We start from the raw sequence: 16,868 nt of genomic DNA, 5'->3' as shown, positions 1-16,868 counted from the left end.
TGGTCTGTGCTTTTAAGAGAGAAGCTCTTATTATGCTGTCCTGAGGTCATTACACAGACCCAGTGGATCACAAATTCATAGATCCGATGAATTTTACTTAGAAATGAAATTTGAAGTGCAGAAAACAAAAGCCGACCGATCAACAACAACCCCATGGCTTTCCCAGGACCCTGAGTCTAGCTGTAAGTTTAGTCTGCCCCCCCCCCCCCCGCCTGCGGAGCCGACAACTGGCCTACAGTGCGGTGAGCAAGCAGAGGTGAAGAGTGAGAGCATCGCACGCAACTCCAGCCACCCTCACATGTGCTTGTTACTAAGATAAACTAGTGTACAAGTAAACAAAAGGAATGAAACCTAAAATCTCAAAACAAAGAAGAGCCTTAATTGGGACATACCAATTCTCTGAAAATAAATTTTATGTTGCTATTTAAAGGACAGAAGTAATTTTGATAGGTAGAAAAAGGAATAGAATACAATGCTGACATACAATGCTCACGATAGTTCACAAAGTGCCCTATCTCATGGAATACTAAAGACCACCCTGATACACGGTGCAAGACTGGAGCATTTCCTTCTAAGCACAAGTTCTAAGATTCCGGGTCTTTCAACAACATACCTAGTAAATTCCTCAAGGTCCTGAACCATGTGATCTGTTTTCTTTGAGAACCACCTGATCACCGTGACAGCAAATATGGGAAAGAAAGGTAATCGGAGACTGTGTTCAAGTTTACACACTGCTTTCGGTATAAATCTGACTCATTTTCCTATGTTAGTTTCCCTCTGGCTACTGGGAGAAATTCTCCTTGGTGAAGACAATGGTAAATCCTATCACAATCCAACGGCAAGTCAACGGCATGTCACCAGCGGGAAATGTCAACAGCATTAATGTGTGGCTCCTGAGTAATAACTGGTACTCACAATACTAAGTCTTGGACAGTGCAAGAGCCTAAAGAAAAGGCACTGAAAACGGTTTATCTGAAGCGTGTGCTCAAGCACTGCTGGCCTCCATGAGTTTGCTTTATTGGTCCCCAGCTAGGCTGAACTCAAGCTTCCTGCCTCAGTTTCCCAGGAGGTTAGATGCTTGGATTACATACGTGTATCACCACACCTAGCTTTGTCTACTTCCTTTAAAATGGTAACACAGAATGACTGGAAATCCAATAAATGGACCAAGTACTGTCTGAAAATAATGCCTATTTCCTACAGATCAAATTATAGTTCAGTAAATATGAAAATAACGTTCACTTCCTACGAGTGTGTGCACACACATGCACACTCATTCTCACACACACTCTGTGCCTTCCTTCCTTCCCTCCCTCGTGTGTACTCTCTCAAAGAGATACAGACTAAATACCACTAAATAGGTCAGCAGAGCCAACATGCCGTCAGCAGTTTCAGACAAAGTTACAAAGAAGTTTTACTTCAAAGTCACTGTTTAAGCAAAACTGTTACTACATATTTTTAATAAGAGATTTGTAGTCCTATAAATCCGTTTTAAAAAATTTGAACAAGTGCTTTTCAACCCTCTCTTCAGCCCTTCAAAAGCTGAAATAAGTATATTTCTCTATGTTCCTAACACTTTCCCTTACAAACAGTGGATGAACTAAAAACAGATGACCAGGGCTAGGGTTGTAGGTCAGGATGCTTAGCTAGCGTGCTGAGGCCCGAGTGAATTACCTACTGCGCCCAGGCCGCGCCCCATCAGAGCCCGCAGCACTGTGGGGGAGAGCTCGGCTGTGCTGCCATCTTACCAGGCCGTCGGCCCAGAACAGCCAGGGAGGGCACACACTCAGCTGTACCTGCTCGTCTCTCTGTCTCCACTCTTGCCAGTTTTCTTCCCGTGATTCCTTCTGCACTGGGTTTGGCAATGAAAGCTCATGTTGAACATTGCAAACAGAATGGGAGGATTTCTGGGGAATTTTCTTGAAAGCAAGATTCCTGAGCTAAGAAATAAGCACAAAATATATTACATTCTGCACATCAATACTAGTGGCTTTAATTTTAAAATATTTCTAGTCCATTCCTTACATTAACTTATACAATGGAAAGTTATTTGTGGATTTATCTCTATTTTTAAATTTATTAATTTGTTTACCACACAAAGTCTCACTATCCTGTCCAGGCTTGCTCAAGCAACCCTGCCAGCTTAGTCTCCTGAGCAGCTGGGGCTACAGGCACGGACTGCCCCCCTTTAAGATGTCTCTGTCTTAATTTAATAGCATGAACACACAAGCTGCTCCAGTCAGGAAGAATGTCTGAGTGTTGGCTGCGTGTGGGTTCAGGTAGGTGAATGTCACCGGGAAGCCGTGTCCTGTGCCTGACACGGTGTCTGCAATGAGGCTGATGGCGTGTGCTCCCTGCCCCAGGACACAGACAGCCATGGCTACCTCGTTTGCTTCACTCTGCTGCTGCTCCTTCTTTTTCCTCCTCTTCTCCCTTTTTTTCTCATTGGCGGTTGATTTGTTCCCCAGAGTCTGAGACTTCCCATTGTTCCGCCCTTTGCCTTTCCCAGGCTCAGAATCAGAGCCACTGCCGCTGTCCACTTGCAGCAGGGCAAAGCGGGAGGCAGTTGTAAGCACAGAGCTGAGGACTGCTGAGGCCATGGCTCAGAACAGGGGCTTAAACGCTTATGTCAACAGTAACTCCTGTGGGCAGGGGGAAGGAGGGGAGGGAGGGAGAGGGGAAGAGAGAGGGGGAGGAGGAGGGGGAGGAAGGGGGAGAAAGGGGGAGAAAGGGGGAGGAGAAAACATTGAAGAAAATTACTCTAGTTTCTCCAACTGCCATACATGTAAAATACATTTCTCCTAACATCACATTTGGTAATATTTGGGTTTGCACCCACAATTCCACTGTCATTAACATATTTTAACTAAACCAAACAACATAAAGTTATTCAGAAGAATATGTGGGTTTATTGATTTCACAGAACTATAATCAATACACAATGCCCATTTCCACATCTGGTTTTAGAAGTCCTTAACTTTTCTGTAAACGCTTTTGTGGTGTCCACACACTCGTGAACAGAGGCTACATCAGGATGCTCTACCACAGGAGGAGGACCAGCATCTGTCATCACACAAAGACCGTTCCTGCAGGTGCATGCTCACCAACTTCAGGAAAACAGACAAGAGCAGAAAAGAACACTCTTATATCACAATGCTGACATTGATTATAAAGACTGATCCTTACAACCAACTTTAAAGAAAGAAAGGACTTAAATTCCTTCAACCATGGAATTCATGCCTGTTACTGTCAACATTGTCAAAGCCTGTGGCTGACAAGGTCACGGACCCTAGCAGGTACGGACTACTGTGTTTTATTGAAAAGGCAGGCCAAGGGCTGGAGAGATGGCTCAGCGGTTAAGAGCACCCGACTAGTCTTCCAGAGGTCCTGAGTTCAATTCCCAGCAACCACATGGTGGCTCACAACCATCTGTAAAGAGATCCGATGCCCTCTTCTGGTGTGTCTGAAGACAGCTACAGTGTACTTATATATAATAAATGAATAAAATCTTAAAAAAAAAAAGAAAAAGAAAAGGCAGGCCAAACCACTTGCTCAATGTTGCTCTTGGTCTTGGAGAGACTCGGTGGGTCAGTGTGTGTAAACTGTGTATTGTAGCACATAGGCACCTAAGTGTCAGTAGTGACTGGTACTCTGACTGTAGTGCCTGTGTGAGTGATAAATACCTATTCTAAAACACCTCCCGAAGAGGACTTAGGATGTGGCACAACTATCTAACATGTGACGCCACTGTAAAATATGATCTGGAATTCAAAGCAACATTTAACATTTGGCATGAAACAACAAAAGCTTGTGGGCAATAAGTAGGGATAGAGTCAGCAAAGCCCAGTCAGGACCTGACGAGCACACAGTACTGCAGCAAACCCACGACGGCAGCAGGGGCTGTCTGATAGAGTGGACACACAGACCCACGACGACAACAGGGTCTGTCTGACAGAGTGGACACACAGAAGTTTTTGAACAATGAGTGAAACAACAAAAGAGAATCCAACTTCCAACTGAGAAAAGACCACAAGAAACAGTCACAAGACAGAGCGCATTGGCTTGAAGGTTGGACCACCTCAGCAGCTCAATTGATAAAATGCTACAAATGTTTCAAAGGGAGGACAGAGCACAAGGGAGTATCCATGAGCAATGATGACGCCTTCCTTTTTCAGGGTCAACAGTGCAAAAAAGGCCAGGATAGCGGCAGTCACTTGAAAAACAATATAATAAATTATTGTCAGGGTGTTAACTATTTAATATAGTAAATACATCAAAACAAAACACCATTGTACTCAGTCTTCCAAAGCTAACATGACAGGGTTCATGTGGTCCCTGTTCTGTTCAAGGCCAGAATTCCTGCCAGGAAATGATGGTGGTGTCTGTCTTTAATCTTAGTCCTCGGAGACAGAGGCAGATGAATCTCTGTGACTTTGAGGCCAGCCTGGACTACACAGTGAATTCCAGGACAATCTCTGCCCTCATGTCTTGTTTCAATCCAGACACAGACAGTGTTGAAATGTTTATACCAAGAATTCCTGTCTCAGGTTTGTGTAAACAGCCTTTACCCTTTTACCCTTTATTCTCTGCCTTGTCAATAAATGCTGATCACCCAATGGCTGCACAGAATAGACAACAGGGTAGTATGTCTGCCAACCAGAGGAAGGAGAGAAGGAAGAAAGGGAGATTCAGATCAGTCCAAGGAGGATGGAGGATCAGAAGCCATAAGGAAGGGGTCTGGAGAGAGGTCATGGAAGCACACCTGAAGCCCACAGAGCCAGAGCAATAGCAATGTGCAAGGATCCTGGGCTGGGCTGGGCTGGGCTGGGCTGGGCTGGGAGGAAGTCAGATTAGCAGGAAAGTAAAGGTTGATCATTTGACTGCTCAGCTATATATATTGTTACTCTGTGTGGTTATTGGGGACTGGCATAAAGCAAAGAACTACAGCTGCTGGATTAACTCACTGCTACATTTATATTAAAGTTAGTTCATTTACAGATGGCACCCAACTGAAAGGCATGTCATTCACTCTTAAAATTAATATTCATGTCTTAAAGCAAAAAGTTCTGGAGGGAAAGTGCAAAGTGACAAAGACAGTTTAGCACGGGCCATTTCTCTGGGACTTTCCCCAAGGCCCAGCTGAGCCTGCCACTTGGCAAGGGGCAGGGATCTGATAAAGAACTTGGGCCTGGGCTGGAGAGATGGCTCAGCGGTTAAGAGCACTCACTGACTGCTCTTCCAGAGGTCCTGAGTTCAAATCCCAGCAACCACATGGTGGCTCACAACCATCTGTAATGGGATCTGATGCCCTTTTCTGGTGTGTCTGAAGACAGCTACAGTGTACTTACATACATAAAGTAAATAAATAAAATATTAAAAAAAAAAAAAGAACTTGGGCCTGTGAAAGCCCAGGCAATTGGATCCAATCTGAGGCCAGAGCCAAAAAGTCCAGGAAAGGGGCTGGAGAGATGGCTCAGTGGTTAAGAGCACTGACTGCTCTTCCAGAGGTCCTGAGTTCAAATCCCAGCAACCACATGGTGGCTCACAACCATCTGTAATGAGATCTGATGCCCTCTTCTGGTGTGTCTGAAGACAACTACAGTGTACACATATACATAAAATAAATAAATCTTTAAAAAAAAAAAGTCCAGGAAATTTCAAAGGACCAGCCCATGGCCACTGAGGGAGGAAGTCTCTGTCATACACAGAGGAAAGGTTACTCAGCAGCTCTGTAGCCTGGGGCATGGAAGCCTTGGGAAGCCGACTGAGCTGCTCTCTCTCAGGCTAAAAGTCTACCTAAGGGGCTCCTCCTGGTCAGCTGCTGCTGACCTAAGAAGCCAAAACTTCAGAGTGTGAGGAACTGGGATGAGGCAGAAACATGCCTCTTCTCTGTGAGCTGACAGTACAAGAGAGGCGGGACTGCTGCTAGCACGGAAGCAGAAGCCAAGTTCAGACAAAGAACAGACCCCCCAGTCAGGAAAAATTGTTTAAAAATCATACTTTTGTGCTAAAAACAGAAGGAACTAAATACAAAATATCATAGTTAGATATACACACATTGAAATTGGTGATTTTAAAGACATAAAAGATTAAAATGAAATGCACAATCAAGACCTTCTGTGCTCTGTATAATACTACTGTAAGTGGTTCAAGGGAGATGGAAGAAATCAGGATGACCAAACAGGGCAGGTAACATGATTTGCTGATCCCTCTACATGGGATGGGAATAACCGTAAAACTGGCTAAGACATAAAAATGTCTAGCCAGAACGTCAGCTATACGGAGCCAATGGATCTTGTTGGCTACAAAATCCTCAAAATTCATCATGCCATCCTTTCATATGGCATGAATGAAATTTATATTGCAGTTTGGTTATATGATCAAACTAACTTCTAAAGGAAGAGAGTTGTCTCTGACCTGCTCAACAAGGAACAAAAAAATCATCTTTAACTGACCTGTGCATAATACACATTCTATATATTATGTTAATATAGAAATATATATTACTTCTAAAAGCTTTGTTTGCAGGGAAAAAAAACCCCAACCAAGAATACAGCCCTGATGCCCTCATCCTCGAGGGTGCTGAGATACTGAGAGCTGCTGTTCCAGCTCCCTGCCCTGATCCTACACCTCGACTGCATCAAAGCTCTTTCCTCTAAAGACTTGCTTCTGGGACAACTTCAGAACAGCTAGCCTGCTTTGTCCAGCCTTTCAGACTATTCCAGTCAGAACTTCATTTAAAACCTGCACATTCTCAGCACACAGAGACTGGGCAACAAATGCTAGCTTTCTTTGGACTAACAATTTTTTCTAATTTCCTTGGGCTCCCAAAAAGGAATTCTTTGTCCCAATTCAGCAGAAAGAAATTATCAGGGATTTCTATCTTTCATTTCCTCTTCTCTATCTTTTCTTCCTTAAAGGGTAGGAGGCTGAAAAGAAAAAGGGGGATATAAAAATATTATGAGACATTAGACAAGTAGGGGTGGGTTACTGAATCTACTCTTAGACCAAAACACATGTTATAGGGGCTGGGGATTTAGCTCAGTGGTAGAGCGCTTGCCTAGCAAGCACAAGGCCCTGGGTTCGGTCCCCAGCTCCAAAAAAAAAAAAAAAAATGTTATAGCCATAATCTAACTCCTGGTCATATTAGATACTAGTTTAGTTAATTACAATGAAATGTTTTAAGGTTATTCAGATAGTAAATAGCTAAGAATAAACAATGTCTGATGATTTAGATATATATTATAGTTGGTCTTCAAAACCCTTAGAGATCAAGAGAAAATGGCATTTAAAATTATTTTATTACTAAAAGACCTTGTGGCTATGAGACAGGTCTGTTCCCGACAGTCCCCCCATTTCATTTCAAAAATGATGAGCATCCTAACCTTCACGTGGAATTGCTCCACTGGTGGCAAGTGAGCCACTGGGTAAAGAAAATACCCGTGCTTCATCTACAGACGAGTGTGCCAAAAAGGACAAACGGATGCAGTGAAGCCAACTGCATGCTCTGCCAAGACAGGCTGTAAGTCCTTCGTAATTCCTGCTTCACAAAAGTCTGTCAGGTACACTGGCCAGAAGGCTGAAGATGGACACTCCAGTGTCACAGAGGCAGGCAACATGGGGTCTGTCCAGGCAGTCAGCTGTCTCTGTCACTTCTATAATCTTTGGAAGCTGCGTCCCAGCACTGCCTACATACTTAGGAAATATTCATTCCTTCTCAGGTCTCTGATGGAGTTGAAAGCTAAATAGTCATAGCCGTACTAGTTACCTAAGTGGTTTCGGATGTAAGATGATGTTCCAGGTCTACAAGATGTTTTTAGGACAGTAATACAAGATAGAAAGTGATCTAGATGGCAAAACTCTGAACTCTCCAGGTAGGATGGTAGAATACTTTATCTAAGTTGCCAAAAATAAGTGGACTGGACATAATGGATGCAACTCTTATCTTCTGTGTTAGTTATTATTAAAAGAGCTTTTTGTTAGACAAAGAGGGGAACGTAGGCATCGTGTTTTTGTACACTGTGTAAAGTTTACCCTGTATTATTTAAATGCTGACTTCTCTGCCTTCACATCTCATTCAATCTAGACAAGGCACTGAAATGCTTATACCAAGAATTCCTGTCTCAGGTTTGTGTAAACAGCCTTTACCCTTTTACCCTTTATTCTCTGCCTTGTCAATAAATGCTGATCACCCAATGGCTGCACAGAATAGACAACAGGGTAGTATGTCTGCCAACCAGAGGAAGGAGAGAAGGAAGAAAGGGAGATTCAGATCAGTCCAAGGAGGATGGAGGATCAGAAGCCATAAGGAAGGGGTCTGGAGAGAGGTCATGGAAGCACACCTGAAGCCCACAGAGCCAGAGCAATAGCAATGTGCAAGGATCCTGGGCTGGGCTGGGCTGGGCTGGGCTGGGAGGAAGTCAGATTAGCAGGAAAGTAAAGGTTGATCATTTGACTGCTCAACTACTAAGGTACAGTTTTAAATACATATTGTTACTCTGTGTGGTTATTGGGGACTGGCATAAAGCAAAGAAATACAGCTGCTGGATTAATTCACTGCTACATTTATATTAAAAATAATTAATTTACATTTTATAGAGCTTTCTCTGTTCTTTGAGAAAACAGATGGCTCAAAGTGTCCTGAGCCCCGGGACTTGTTAACTTGCTCCTGGCTTGGATCTATGTTGTTCCTGGGGTCTGGAATGCCTGTGTCCTCCACTTAAAACTTCTCCATTCTTCAAGTTTAGCTCCATTGCAAGTCAACTCTGACCCGTCCTCTCATTAACTACTGGCTCTCTTTAATATTCCTACACTTACATTTACTTCTTCAATGGACTCCTTACAATAGCTGTCACTGTTTCTAGCTCCCTTCTGTCCTGATTTTAAAATGGTCTCTTCTTTGTGTTCCAAAAAATTGTCGAGGACTTGGTACAGTCATTACCAGATAAACTTATCAGCCAGTTGTAAAGGGCACATCTGCAGTCTCCATACTGGAAGGGCTAAGGCAGGAAGGTCATAGGTTCAAGGCTAGCTTGGGTTACACAGAAAACTGTCTCAGCAAAAAAAGAATAACATTAAATAAGTTAATAGTGGTCTCAAGCTTACTGGTTGGAGCCTAATGACATTCTCCAAATACACAGTGCTATACCCAAGTGTGCACTGGAGTCTGTGCTCGGAACTAGAACAACGAGGGTGCAGAGCGCACAGTCAGCTCCAAACTGTGTCACTAACAGCACCGTCACATCAAAGCATTCCCACAACTCATTTGTTTTTCTCGGAATCTTGTTTTCATAGGAAGCTTTGGATTTTGTGCTCATTTTTAAAAGGTGAGGGTGTGAGAAAAACTGTTGCTAGTAAGGAGCAGGCTAAGCTACACCTAGCAAGATTTATAAATGCTTTGTCTTCTTGAGGCCTTGGTCTCCATGAAGGGCCATAGCTATCATGAGCACCTTCTTCTATGACATCACTAGAGTCGGGAAAGACTTAGTCCAGGGGAACTCAAGTACCTGATTTTTACTCAATAACAATGTTAGCCCTTTAAAAAATGAACAGTAGTGACAGTCCATCAATACTATCAACCACCCAGCTTGATCAAGAAGCTGTACAATGTAAATGTCATCCGTTCATATGGCCATAGGCTTTAAGAGAGGATCTCTCACTGTGTAGTCTACACTGTGTTCATATGGCCATAGGCTTTAAGAGAGGATCTCTCTCACTGTGTAGTCTACACTGTGTTCATATGGCCATAGGCTTTAAGAGAGAATCTCTCTCACTGTGTAGTCTACACTGTGTTCATATGGCCATAGGCTTTAAGAGAGGATCTCTCTCACTGTGTAGTCTACACTGTGTTCATATGGCCATAGGCTTTAAGAGAGGATCTCTCTCACTGTGTAGCCTACACCGGGATCTAACTCAATCCTCCAGTCAATCCTCCAGACTCGCAATCCTGCCCCAGACTCAATGAGTCCTGGGAATACAAACATACATCACTACATACAGCTAGAGAGGCCTTGGTGAAATCTAACAGATCAAACACAACAGACTGATGACTTAAGACTGCAAAAAGTCCTGGGTTTGGTCCCAGGCACTGCCCCCACAAACGACAAAATGAGAGTCAAAGCAAATGGCTAGGTCTCCCTAATCTCTGTGACTGTCATTTTGACTGCTTAGAACTTAAGGTTACGGGGATCGAGGACCAACGGCATTCTGAAACTTTTGCTTCCAACACACCTATCACAAATGACATAAACCTTAAAGGTATACCCCCACACACACACACACACACATTGGTTAAGTACAGCCTTCCTTCTCTAATCTGCAGCTTTCAACTTCTGTGGGTTGGGAGTTCTTAAAAAAAAAAAAAAAAAGCAAACTGTAGACGCATGCTAAGGAAATCAGTCATGAAATGCAAAGGTGATTTTTCACTTGCACACAACATCCCTCCGATCCACGTGTAGGTTCTTGCTCTACAGTGGTTGCTAGAAGCCCCTAGGTTAGTGTATTTTGATCTTCAATGAAAATCTCATTAAAGAGGCTTAGACTAACCAATTTTAGTGGCATAAACTAGTGCGGGGAAACCCTAGGTTTTCCAGGAAGATTCTCAATATACTATCGCGACTACAGTTTAACTTCGCGCCGGTTCCAGGCGCAAGCACCTTCACAGAAACAGACGGGGCTGCAGAACAATGCGTTTTCGGGCGTCTCTCTGCCTTTCGCTAGACCTCTGTCCGCCGAACTGAGAAATGTGGCAAAGGGGAGGGGAGCCGGGCAGACAATGGGATAAACTTTTGCCCCGGCTGCTGCCGTGTTTACAAACACCCCACGGCTGGCACCCCACCGCCGCCCCGCGAAGCTGTAGGAAGGCTCGACCGCAGAGGCTCGACCTGCGCGGCTACCTCCGGCTGCCGGGAGGGAGGGCGAGCGGCGTGCAGCCCTCCCTCACTCCTCCTTCGGGAACCGAAGCCAAATCTCACGCACGAGCGGTTCCGGGTGCTCCAAAACTTGTTCGCGAAGTACCCGGAGGAAAGAGCGCGGGGTGGGCGAGCCCCAGCTTCTGCCGAGAAGAGGCGACCAAGCCTGCGAGCGACACTGGCGTCGGGTGGGCGCCCCGGGGATTCCCGAGCGGGCGGCCGCACCTGTCACTCCCGCCGCCGCGGCGGACCAGGCCTGCGGCCCGCACTCCCCCGCAGCCTCCGCGGCCCTCCCTCCCGCCGCCCGGCCGGCTCCGCTCCCCGCTTCAGGCCGCACTCGGCCGCGTCGCCTCAGCCGCGAGCTGCGGGGCTCCGCGGACTCACCGGGCCTCGCCGCGGCGCGGCCGCTGCCGTCTCCCCGCCGCTCCCGCGCTGCCCCCGGGCGTTGGGCGCGGGCCGCGGGGCGTCCGCAGTAACGGGCCCGCGGAGGGCGGCGGCGCGCGGAGGGCGGGGCGGGGCGGACCCGCAGGCCTGGCGCCCGCCGCGGCCGGCGCGCGGGACTCCTTTCCAGAGGGTCGCAGCGCGGCGGACGCCGACGCTGAGGAGAGGTCCGCGGGTGACGGACCGCGGAGGGCCAGAACCACCTGCTGGAGGAGTCGCGCTACGGGGGCCGCGCAGGGTCCAAACGGCTCGCGTAGGCGGCGGCTCCGCGGTCCTCGGGGTCGCCGAGCCGGGAAGGTGGGAGGCCTTCCGGGAGGAGGCTTAGGCCGCCGCGGGCGCCGCACGGCGGGATCGCTGGGCTGTGGGGAGGCCCGGGGGCGGAGGCGGACCTCCAGTCGGCGAGGGAGGGCGGGGCCGCACGAGATGCAAACAGCCGGACGGCCTCGGATTCCCCGGGGAGCACGAGACCGCACGGTCCCGCCGCCCCGAGCGCCTACGGGGCCACTCTAGTTTTGCAAAGTTAAGCGGCTTACCCAAGCCTGTCGGCTGGAGCCCAGCCGTGCGGGCTGTCCGTCGCTGTCCCGTGTGAATCACCGCCGCGGGTGAGACGTGGGGGAGCAAAGCAAAGAATCACAGCAAACGCCACACCGCCCTAGGGCCCTGTGGAAAAACAGAAGGCTACTCCGGATCCGAGGACTGCGAGCATCTGTGGGGCAGCGTGAGGGAGGAGGCGTTTGGCCTGGCCTGGGAAGAGGTGGGGTTTTGCGGGGAGACCTCGGGGCCTTGGATAGAGGCCATTGGACGCTGCGTTCCACGATGAGATTGGAGGTGTTGACAACTGGAAATGAGTTCCAAGGGTAACCATGGGTGTTTAAGGCACTGTTTGGTTTTTTTAGGGTTTAGAAGTTTGGAGGAAGAAATGAAGGCTTTTTCTCTGTAACTGCTGCAGATGTTAGAGATGGGAAACTGTCTGACTGCAATAACAGGAGCTATGAAAGGGTGAGGACACACGCCTGTGAGCCCTCAACACTTGGGAAGCTGATCTGAAAGTGAGTTCAACGCCAGTGGTTACACAGAAAGATTGACCCGGGGGTCGGGGCCAAAAGGAGGGGGGCAGACTGAGGCAAGAGAAAGCCGGAAGAATTTTAAATGATTGAGAAGTGGTGTGGTCTACAGGATTTGACAACCTGATGAATCAGGGTTGGGAAGAGAGAAAAATCAGGTCTCCAGGCTGTAAGAGATAGAGTGAACAATGGAGGAGACAGCCACTTTTTGAGGAAAGATGGCTGTTTAGATAGGAAGGGGTTGAAGGCAGCCAAACAGATGTGGCCATAAGAAGTGAAAGCTGAACAGCTGAAAGAACTGCACTTGGGCAGTCCACTGGCGGTCAGGGAAGAGTTCAGTGGGTAGCCTGGGTTCTAGCCCTAGAATAAACATAAAAACTTTTGTCCCAAATATTAGCAGACGGGGACAAGTGGATCCCGGTCTTGCTAGCCAGCCTCCCACTCTCCACAAAAAGATAGCATGTGAAGAACGATAACCACATCCCACTGCATGTACATGAACACGGCACACACACGGAAATAGATTGGAAACTCCTCAGCCTCACAGTGTATTGCTGTGAGAGAACAGGGCACTCAGTCTTCAAATACATCATAACTAGATATGTCTTGCTGCCCCACATGTGTGTCACCAGCAAGTTTGGATCTCAGGCCCAATGCAGACCTGCCCACTCGAGTCTGCAACTTCAAAGAAATTCCAGGAGGTGACCCCATCAAATTTTGAAAGTCAAGGGAGGAGGTAAGGCACCAAAGCAGGGGACTGCAGTCTTATCAAAGCCAGAACCACACACTGGAGGCTCACAGCCTGAGAGAACACCATTGTGTGGGTTGTGACTGGCTGCCACAATCACCACAACAGTCCTTGAGGGCTTTAGTGACTCTTACTTCCAAGCTCAGGGTTGCCTAGACAGTCCTAGCCCTGTACACACACACACACACACACACACACGGGCATGTTGAAGTAAGTGGGGAGGTTGATAGATCAAGAACAGAGTGTCCCCACAGCAGGGTTGTCTTGCAGGACAGCTAGTCGTCTGTCACAGTCATGCCCCTGGGTTAGCACATTATTTCCCTTCTCTGCCTGCCACTGCCAGGTAGGACCCTTTACCTCCTCCAGGTGTTTCTCCATTCTGCCAGCTGGATGCCCGACATACTCTGCTTCAGTTATCCAGACTGTTTTGAGCACCTGGAATTGGCAGAGCCTTCTTGACCCAGAACACCCGAACGTCATGGATTTGTGCCGACTTAGAGCATAGGCTCTGGAGTCTGTTTGTATGTTTGTTTGTTTTAAAGATGTATTTACTTATTCTAAGTAAGTACACTGTGGCTGTCTTCAGACACACCAGAAGAGGGAGGGCATCAGATCCCATTACAGATGGTTGTGAGCCACCATGTGGTTGCTGGGATTTGAACTCAGGACCTCTGGAAGAACAGTCCATGCTCTTAACCACTGAGCCATCTCTCCAGCCCTCTGTTGAGGTCCATCTGTTGTATCGATTTGGCCTCATCTAGATAACATGGCATCAACTAGAAGTCATAAAGGAGAGAACTAGGCATGTCTGATTGGAGAAAAGTGAGCAGACCAAGCTTTTCCAGAGACTACTCAGTCAGCCTGCACTCTTTCTCAGCCCAGGCTCTGGCACTGAGTACAGTCTGGGCCCTGATTGGGACAGGGAGTTGGCCAGGAGCAGAGTAGGGAAGGAGGATGAAGCAGAGACAAAGGGAACATTGCCGTGTCAGACAGGCCTGGAAGGGAAGGTGGAGGGAGGAAGGAGCATCTGGGGATAAGTGGGCTGGAGAGGTGGCTCAGTGTTAAGGGCACTTGCCACTTCCTAGAGGACCTGTGTGGGTCCGGTTGCCAGCACCCCGGTGATGGCTCACAAGCATCTCTCCCTCCAGACGATCATCTTCTATGAACATGGTATACAGATACATGCCCAGGCAAACATCCGCAAAACAGCTTTTTTTTTTTTTTTTCTAAACTGGTGCATTTGACCAGCTTAAGTAATTGATTTGGGTCCTATAGGAAATGACCTAAACCCAGCACAGTTGAGTAGGATATGTACATTAAAATGAAAAGTCTGTAGCTGTTGATAATGTCAGGGTACGGGAGTGGGCCTGAGAAGGACTGAGTGCTACGCTCCAGATCTTAAGCGGCTCCCCAGAGGTAAATCCAGTAAAGGCTTGGTGTGCAGAACCTTCAGATATCTTCAAAAGATGAGTGGACTCTGGCCCCACCTCAGTCATTGTCGGTGTTGTTCCTTTCTGGCTGCAGTTTGGTGAACAGTTTAGGGATTTGCTCCCTGCTGCGATGCTCACCACAGGCCTCAAAGGAAAGCCATACACTGGAGCCCACAAAACCACGTGCCAGAATTAATCTGCTCTCTTTAAAGGCTGACCACCTGAGCTGCTGTTATAATCCTGGCTGACTAATGGTGAAGGACCACAGGGCCCAAGGTCCTTTGAAGAGAGGAAAAGGTCAAAGGATTGAGAGGCAGTAAGGGTTCTGCAAGGAGTATCCATGTTTGTTTCCATATAGCCATGCACTGTCCTGGCTAACAACACACCACACCCAACAGTGGTCTCAAGGTTGAGTTGCAGGGTGCTGCCCAGATGCAGTTCCAGTACTCAGAGGAGGTAGAGGCAAGAGGATCATGAATTTGCAGCCAGTCAAAGCAACAAAGAGAATTTGAGGCAACTGAGACTCTGTCTCGGAGAAATGAAAACCCAACCAAAGAGCAGCAGCCAACCAAGGAGATGTCTAACGAAACGACATCGACATCTGGCTGTCTTAGTCTGTGTTAGTGACCTCTGTGTCATACAGTGACTGAATCAGCCCACCATGTGGCTTTCAGAACATATCCCTGTCATCATGAAACATCAGACTCTCCCATAGGTGCGTCTATATGAAAGAACTTCTCTTTGTCCCCCCAAAGCCCTCGTGTTAAAGGCTTTGTTGTCAAGGCAGTGTTGCTGGCCGGCGGCTGAACCTTAAAGAGCTGGGCCCTGGTGGAAGGTCCTTAGGTCAATGGTGGCAGCTCCTGAAGGGCGTGATGGAACCCCCACACCTTCCCCTATTTAATCCCAGGCAGTGAAATGAGTTTCACTTGCTAAGTGCTCCTGTCCAAATGCAACGGGGCCAGTCAGTCAATCGACCTCCAAAACCAAGCCGAAATTTATATTTCCTCTCTGTAAGTTTTCTGTGTTAGGTACTTAGCACCGTGACACAAAGCTGATTGACAGGGAATGGGAACCGGCTACCCCAAAAAGAGAGAGCTCTAAATAAGAGGATTGCTTCGCTGTAGTGAGGTGTGTCTCTTCTACACCTCCTACGGCCATTAGCGCTTTCTTTTCTTTTTTTTTTTTTTCTTTTTCTCGGAGCTGGGGACTGAACCCAGGGCCTTCTAGCAAGCGCTCTACCACTGAGCTAAACCCCCAACCCCGGCCATTAGCTCTTTATCACTCACTCTCGAGGTCAGTTCTTAAGGATGTGCATGCTATCTGAAGAAGCCCCTTGCATGAAGGCCAGCCTACAGGAGAAAACGAGGAAAGTTAAACGAATAGAGAACCAGTGCACAGGCATAACAAGATGCCAGGTTTTTTATTTTTTATGTCAAGTGCCTGCATGTGTGTCTGTGTGAGGGTATCAGATCCCCCCTGGAACTGGAGTCACAGACGGTTGTGAGCTGCCATGTAGACTCTGGGATAAATCTGGGTCCTCTGAAAGAGCAGCCAGTGCCCTTCACTGAGCTCGCTCTTCAGCACTAAGAGGTCAGTTCTTTTAAAACTACGATGAATTTTTACGTTACCACTTCATGTGGGTTTTTATGTTCTCACTTCATGTGTGTCTAGATGCGTCCACACATGAGTCCAGAACAGTGTCTGGATCCCCAGAACTGGAGTTAGAGGTGGTTGTGAGCTTCTATGTGGGTACCAGGACTTGAACCCTGGTCTTCTGGGAGGGCTGTGTCCTAGTTAGGGTCACTATTGCTGTGAGGAAACACCGTGGCCAAAAGCAACTTGGAGAGGAAAGGGTTTATTTGACTTATGCTTCCACGTCACTGCTCATCATCGGAGGAATTCAGAATAGAAACTCAACCAGGGCAGGGACCTGGAGGTAGGAGCTATCACAGTAACCATGGAGGGGTGCTGCTTACTGGCTTGCTCCCCATAGATTGCTCAGCCTGCTTTCTTATCGAACCCAGGACCACCAGCCCAGGGATGGCACCACCCACAATGGGCTGGGCCCTCTCCCATCAATCAATAATAAAATGCCCTACAGGCCTGCCTACAGTCTGATCTTACTGGAAGCATGACTACAGCTCATGTCAGGCTGACATAAACTAACCAGTACAAGCAAGTACTCTTAACAGCTGAGCCATCTTTCCAGCCAAAATGTTAAATATTCAGATTCCCTTCTGCTTCATCCAGGAAATTATCAGAGAGGAGAGAGAAC

At 47.4% G+C, this 16,868-nt stretch overlaps 1 protein-coding gene across 3 annotated transcripts in view; it reads right to left on the bottom strand.

The window, feature by feature from the left end:
- Gkap1 (G kinase anchoring protein 1) overlaps positions 1–12,052 on the bottom strand; it is a 39,715-nt gene extending 27,663 nt beyond the window's left edge. For 2 of the 3 annotated variants that reach the window (XM_063276552.1, XM_063276553.1), the window contains exons 1-3: positions 10,896–11,034; positions 2,385–2,642; positions 1,797–1,940 (exon numbers count right to left, since the gene is read on the bottom strand). In XM_063276552.1, the coding sequence (XP_063132622.1) occupies positions 1,797–1,940; positions 2,385–2,600 (360 nt within the window). In that variant the 5' untranslated portion in view covers positions 2,601–2,642; positions 10,896–11,034. Of the gene's footprint in view, positions 1–1,796; positions 1,941–2,384; positions 2,643–10,895; positions 11,035–11,884 lie in introns of those variants that run through there. The other variant, NM_001012160.1, reaches the window with a different exon arrangement.
- Between the last annotated feature and the right edge of the window lie 4,816 nt (positions 12,053–16,868).

The sequence above is a fragment of the Rattus norvegicus genome, chromosome 17 (genome assembly GCF_036323735.1).
Source record: "Rattus norvegicus strain BN/NHsdMcwi chromosome 17, GRCr8, whole genome shotgun sequence".
NCBI lineage: Eukaryota > Metazoa > Chordata > Mammalia > Rodentia > Muridae > Rattus > Rattus norvegicus.
Note: the sequence above shows the minus strand (reverse complement) of the source record. Positions and strands in the feature narration are given on the sequence as shown.